The sequence below is a fragment of the Vombatus ursinus genome, unplaced genomic scaffold, assembly GCF_900497805.2.
Source record: "Vombatus ursinus unplaced genomic scaffold, bare-nosed wombat genome assembly UNPS02014909.1, whole genome shotgun sequence".
In the NCBI taxonomy this organism is placed as follows: domain Eukaryota; kingdom Metazoa; phylum Chordata; class Mammalia; order Diprotodontia; family Vombatidae; genus Vombatus; species Vombatus ursinus.
Genome location: NW_020954687.1, coordinates 2,330,803 through 2,337,609, shown reverse-complemented (window position 1 = coordinate 2,337,609; position 6,807 = coordinate 2,330,803). Strand labels below are relative to the sequence as shown.

Below are 6,807 nucleotides of genomic sequence, written 5' to 3'. Positions count from 1 at the left end.
TGGTACAATTTCCTCTCTCCCTCAGAAAAAAAAAGCAAGTAACGAAAAGAATAGTCTGACCCCTGATATACCTTTGCATTGCCCCTTGACTTTTCTCATAGCTCGTCCTAGACCCCCTCCAGCCCCAACCATTACATCTGCTACCAGCCAGGGTATCACCCTGACATGGACAGCACCCAAGGGCCCAGGAAGTGCTCATCTCCTTGGCTACGTGATTGAGAAGAGGAAGAAAGGAAGCAATACCTGGACAGCTGTCAATGACCAGCCTGTTTCTGGTGAGCAAGCTTGAGTGGGGAACAAGGGAATATGGAGAGTTAGATGGCAAAAGCAGGCAGTGAAGAATGGGAGACCACTGGACCCTGGCACCAAGTCCCTGGGCCTGACCGAGTTGCCAACAAGCAAGGCAATACTTTGCTTTCATTCCTATACTCAGCTCTGGGTCTGGGTCTAGGCCCAGGCCAATGCAATTCCTAACAATTCAGCCAAACTGCATTCCTTAACCTCCCATTTTTTCAGTCCTACAGATTGTTGTTTTCCACTTAGGTCATCATGATTTAATAGAAAGATCCTTTGGTATTTTAGAATGATAATGGACCTCAGAAATCTTCTACTCTAACTTGCTTATAACTGAGGCCCAGAAAGGGGCAGGGACTTGCTCATCTTCATATAGCTAGTGGAGGGGCTAGGATTCAAATTGAAATGACCTGAAAACACAATGTGATTAACAGTCAGGACAACATGGTTCCAATCTCAGCCTTATCACTAACTTTCTGTGAGACCTCAAGTAAATTACTTAGGTTTTTTGAGCTTCAGTTTCCTTATTATTTCCTTATTCCTCTTTTCCTACTATCCTTATAGAGATGTGATAGAAAGAAAGAACATACAAAGAACTTAAAAGATAAAATACTTTATTATATATATATATGTCTTATTTTATGTATGTTTGTATATGTACATACATAGAGTTGTTGTTCAGTTGTGCCTGACTCTTCGTGTCCCCATTATGAGGTTTTCTTGGCAAGGATACTGAAGTAATTTGCCATTTCCTTCTCCAATATATACATATATATGCACATGCATATACTTACACATATACATATACATACACATACACATATATATACATGCACATACACATATACACATACCTATACATATGTACTTTATTTTATATTTGTATACACAGAGTTATAAATATATACTTTTTAAACATACATATGTCCATACTTAATTATATATCCATACTTTATTTTATATACATATATGCATACTTTGTATATGCATATATATTATATATAGCCATACTTTACTATATATTTGTACTTCCTTATATATTCATATATTACATATTTCTTCATCATTAAAAAGTGGAGGGATTGAACTCAATGGTTGCAACCCCTAGGATATCTTGTCTGGGTTAGAGTTCACTGTTGCCATGATCTCTGTCATCCAGAGGACTCCAGTCACCGTGAGGGTCTTGCTATGGGCTTAGCTGGTCATAGTGAAATGGGTGGGGGCATGGTAGGATCCCTGCCTGGGAAGCTTTCTAGGGGACTAAGGCTCAGACTGGCTGCTGGATTCCTAGGACTAACTGGGGTATGGGGATGTTCACAGAGAGGAAATGGATTGTAACGGACATGCTGCCAGGCTGTCAATACGAGTTCCGAGTGACTGCTGTGGGGGCCTCTGGCCCTGGGGAGCCTGGACCCCCATCAGATGCTGTTTTTGCTCGAGACCCCATGAGTAAGTGCAGATGTAAACTCTGGGAAGGCAACTCTGGGAGCAATGGGGAGAAAATGAGGAGTCATTGAGCAGGTAATACATGAAAATCAAAGTTCAGGAAAAGACAGGAAGTCTAAAGGTCAGGAGCACCATGTTCTTTGGGATTCAGCATATAGATGGAACAAAAAGATTCCCTCAAAGAGACAACAGGAACACAGTGTAGACCCCTCAGACTATAAGGTCCTCCTTCTTATTCATCTACCCCCCCCCCAGCCTCTACATAGGACAGGTCCCTAATCCAGCCCACTCAGATGGGCAACTTGCATAGCCTTGTAAATGGTCATTCACTGCAGGTTCAGACATCACCAAAACATGAAAGTAAATATGCAGGCAAAAAAGATAGACTTCCTTACATATTGTTCAAGTGTCTAACATAAATCTAACATAAGTCTTTTTGTCTTCATTAGACACATAGGTATTGGGCCAGGGTGAGGGGGATAAAGGGGAGTCTGTATTGGTGCAGTATTCAGGATTGCAAATCTCTTAGTACATTTGAATAAAGCCATTAAGAGAGCATGGCTCTGGAGCAGGCATGCAGGGTACAGACTAAAGGACAATGATGGACATAACACGGGACTGTCTATATGAATTCTTAGTGACAGTTGTGAAGGCCTCTGGACCCAGGGAACCTGGATCCAGGACTTCATGAAGACTGACCCCATCTCCAGAAAGTTTATTTTTTATTTTTTTAAATTTTAAACATATTATTTTCAGTTGAAATTCTTTCCCCGACTCCAACCTTCTCTCCTACCCATTGAGAAGGCAAGGCATACTATACCCATTCTACGTATGAAGTCATGCAAAACTTATTTCCACATTAGCTATGTTGCAAAAAAAAAGCAAGGAAAAATAGAGAAAATGAAAAACAAATCTGTGCTCAGAGTTCATCAGATCTCTCTCTGGAGGTGGACAACATTTTTTTTATCATGTATCCTTTGGAATTGTCATGGATCATTGTATTGATCAGAGTAGCTAAGTCTCTCACAGGCTGATTACACTGTTGCTGTTACAGCGTACAATGTTCTCCAAGGGAGTTTAGAATACAGTGAGAAATCAACTGAAAGCTATAGTGACTCCAGAAGGACTCTAAGGGAAAAGCGTTTGGGTCAGAAGCTGTGTAGCAGGTTGGAGAAAGGGCGGGCTGAGCTTGAAGGAGGTTACCTTAAACAATGATGGAGCAAAGTGTGTAACAGGAGGAAAGCTGCTCTAGGCATGTCATTCTATAGAGCATAGACCAGCCAATGAAGAAGAACTCTTGACTTTCTACAGGGAAGCTTAAATTCCCTGTACTTTATAGAAACAAGTCTCCCCCTGGAAGGGGATTTCCATCCCTAGAAACTGACATTCCCATTGTGTCCTTTCAGAACCCCCTGGCCCTGTTCGGGATCTCCAGGTGACTGACACATCCCATACCAGCATCACGTTGAGTTGGGCCAGGCCAGATGCCCAGGGTGGGGATGAAGTCCAGGGCTATCTGGTGGAGCTGAGGAGCTCAGACAGTCTCCAGTGGAGCCGCTGCCACCCAGGCACTGTGGGTGGCACCACCTACACTGTCAAGGGACTCCGGCCACAGGAGGCCTATTTCCTGAGGGTAACGGCTGTCAATGATGGGGGTCAGGGCCAACCCACCACGCTGGACACCTGCATCCAGGCCATGCCTGCATCTAGTGAGTACCAGTTCTCCTATTCCTTCCATTTTCCAACCCCCACCTATGTGTTGCTCAAAGAGCGTCCCTGCCTACATTCACTGGCATTTGTTATACCTGACTTCCCAGAAACCAGCTAATCTTCCTATCATTTCAAATACATAGTTGACTTTGGCTAAATCATTTCACTTCCTTGGGCCTTAATTTCCTTATCTGTAAAATGAGGGGGTTAGAGAAGCATATTTTTTGAATCTCAGAACCTTGGTGTTTTCTGCAAAGTGAATAGGGCTTCCATGAGAAAATGCTGATGCCAGGTAGTCCTCTAGAAGGAGCTGTGCTTTCTCCGGATACAAACTCAGGAGCCTCTGACTTGAGGGGGCTTTACCAGACCTCAGGATTCCTTCCCTGCTCTCATCTCAGTTCCCACTCTCACCTCAAGTCAGGTGTGACTGGTGTCTACAAGGGGAAGTCACAACCCAGGAGAGACAACATTGCCCCCAATACCCATGGATGTCTATCCACTGTAGGAACCACTCAACTAACTCTGCATCCCCTCTCCCTTAACATTTCTCTTTCAACCTATTCCTTCTCTTTGTCCTCTTCCTCCTTCCCCTTCTCCCAATATTTTCCTATCAGTCCCTGTATCTTTTCACCTCACTCCTTCCAAGCCCTCCAACACCCCCAATTCTCCCAGCCTGGCTTCTCGGTATCTGTACCTGTAATTGAATTGACTGAGCCCAAAGAAAATGAAGGTTAAGCTTCTAGCTAGGAAGAGTCACGTGGGCTGATATTCACTTACTCTCTAGACTTTCTCCCCTTATCCTAAGGCAGAGGTTGAGGGCAAGGGGCAGGGAGCAGAGGAGAGGGAGAGAGATGACCAAGGCTGTCTGTTTTCCAGTTTTTCCCAAGTTCCTCATGGATACCACCACTACAGACTGCGTGACCGTCAGGTCTGGGGACATGGTCCGAGTTCCCGTTTCCTTTGAGGTGAGCCCAACTTTGTGTAAGGGTGATCAGAGCTGGGACCAGGGAGTAAGAACCCCATCATGAAAGCTGAGGATTTTTCAGCTTTCTTGCCTAGTGTTCAGGAGATGCACAAGGAACCATACTACATTTTGTTGAGGTGTGTCATGAGTAAAATTTAACAAAAAGATAAACTGAAGCACCTTCTCTGAGCAAGATATCATTTTATTAATTGGGCACTACCTGCCTATAAAGGGGTCAATGGCTTGCCTCCATTTATGCCAAAGACTCTGAGCAAAAGGATAGCTCCCCTTTTATAGGTTTTGGGGAGCACAGAACAAAGAACAGAACAGGGTAGGTGACATCATTGGGTTGAGGGCATCATGATTGGTTACATAGCTGGAAGTGTGGGGAACAATATGATTGGTTGGAAGTTGGGAATGAGGGGCTAGCAACAACCCCCTCCTTCTCTTCTGTGACTAAGATGCGTTCATTATTTGAGTCTATCTGCAAGAAAGTGCCCCAGATGTCTTTGGATAGCAAACCAGACATCCTTGCAGGATAGCTTGGTGTTGTAAAGATACTAGACCCAACTCCCTTGTGTCCACCTGCATAACTCAAAGTTAGAAGAATTCCTCGAGGCAAGAATAAAACAATGATTAACAAGAGAGCTGGAGTTCTAAGCTTAACCCATTACAGACCAGCTGAATTCTGAACCAAGTTCAGAGACAGAGAACCATGACTTAAGCAGTTACAGGACAAAATTAATTAATTGTAAATATGATCAGTAAAACATGGTACAGAATCAATTTAATCTTCTCAGGTGTAAAGAGTTTGATGTAGCGCAGAGGTGATCTGGGTTACTAGGATATAATGGGAAAGAACACTGGACCCAGAGCTAAGGAGACCTGGGTTCCAATTCTGCCTCTGACATTTATTGGCTGTGTAATCATGAGCAAGTCACTTAACCTGAGCCTGGTTACTCTCCTCTATAAAATGGAGATAATAATGCTTAGAGAACCTACTTCATGGAATTGTTTCCATGAGAACCCTTTGTAAACTTCAGAGTGCTACATACAAGTGAACTGTTACTAATTTAGACCTGGCTCTGACACTAACTAGGTATGGACTAACCCAGAGTATTTCTCAAGTACTCTTTTCATCTCTGAGCCTCGCTGTCTTTTATAAAAGAAGGGGGTTGGACCAGGACAGAAGGTCCCTTCCAGCTCAGCACTGTTGAAAATGGCATTGACTTGGAGTCAGAGGGACTGGGTTCCAATTCCATCTCTGACACATACTATCTGTATGACCCAGGCAAGTCATTTTTTTTCAAGGCAATTGGGGTTAAGTGACTTGCCCAGGGTCACACAGCTAGTAAGTGTCAAGTGTCTGGTCTGAGACTGGATTTGAACTCAGGTCCTCCTGATTCCAGGGTCCATACTGTATTCACTGTGCCGCCTAGTTGCCCCTCAGGCAAGTCATTTTGATAGGATGATAGGATCAGAAATCTAATGCTAAAAGGTACCTCAAAAAACCTTTTATATTTCTGGGCCTCAGTTTCTTCATCTGTAAAACAAGGGGGTTAGACTAGTTGTTAGCCAATAAACATTTATTAAGGACCTACTATGTGCTAAATGCTGGGAATACAAAGAAAGGTAAAATAAAATCCCTTCTGTCAAGAATCATAGTTTCTTCTAAGTGCTAACTTAAAAGAAATAAACTCTAAATGCAATAAGAGGAATAACATTTTGGCATAAATGGACATAAATCTGATATAAAATATTCAAATGGATCTGTCATCTCATTGATCAAATCTCTCTTCAGTAATTCAGAATAAACCTCAGCCTATGTCTGCCTAAAATAATCATATATTTTAATGGGGAAGACAACCTGTGAATAATAAAGTGCGTATAAAATCTATTATCCAGGGTAGGGCAAAGGTAACCTGAAAGGAGAAGGCACTAGCTTAGGGAGAGGGGCTGGCAAGACCTCTTGTAGAGGTTGGGATTTGGGCTGCGTCTTAAAGGAAGCCAGGGTAACTAAGAGATAGAGGTGAGGGGGCATGGAGGATAGCTAGTGCAAAGATGGGAAATGTTAAAACGTATTCAAGGAACAAGTGAGCCTGCATAGCTGGGTCATACAATGCACAGAGGGGAATGAAGTCTAAGAAGTCTAGGAAGACTGGGGAAGGTAAGAAGGAGCCAGGTAGTAAAGGACCTTAAAGGCCAAACAGATGAGTTTATATTTAATTCTAGAGAAATTAGAGAGTCACTGAGCTCCCTGGGTAGGGGCAATGGCAGGGTTAGCCCTATGGTTTGGAAAAATCACCTTGGTAGCTGAGAGGGCGATGAATTGGAGTAGAGAGAGACTAGATACAGGGAGGGCCAGCTAGGTGGTGCAGTGGATAAAGTTCCAA

General features: G+C 43.2%; 1 protein-coding gene across 1 annotated transcript in view; it reads left to right on the top strand.

Moving 5' to 3' along the window:
* The window catches only part of IGFN1 (immunoglobulin-like and fibronectin type III domain containing 1), a 95,857-nt gene that overhangs the window by 80,702 nt on the left and 8,348 nt on the right, over positions 1-6,807 (top strand). The window contains exons 19-22 of the mRNA XM_027843414.1: positions 102-275; positions 1,615-1,743; positions 3,147-3,449; positions 4,327-4,415. Of these exons, the coding sequence (XP_027699215.1) occupies positions 102-275; positions 1,615-1,743; positions 3,147-3,449; positions 4,327-4,415 (695 nt within the window). The remainder of the gene's footprint in view (positions 1-101; positions 276-1,614; positions 1,744-3,146; positions 3,450-4,326; positions 4,416-6,807) is intronic.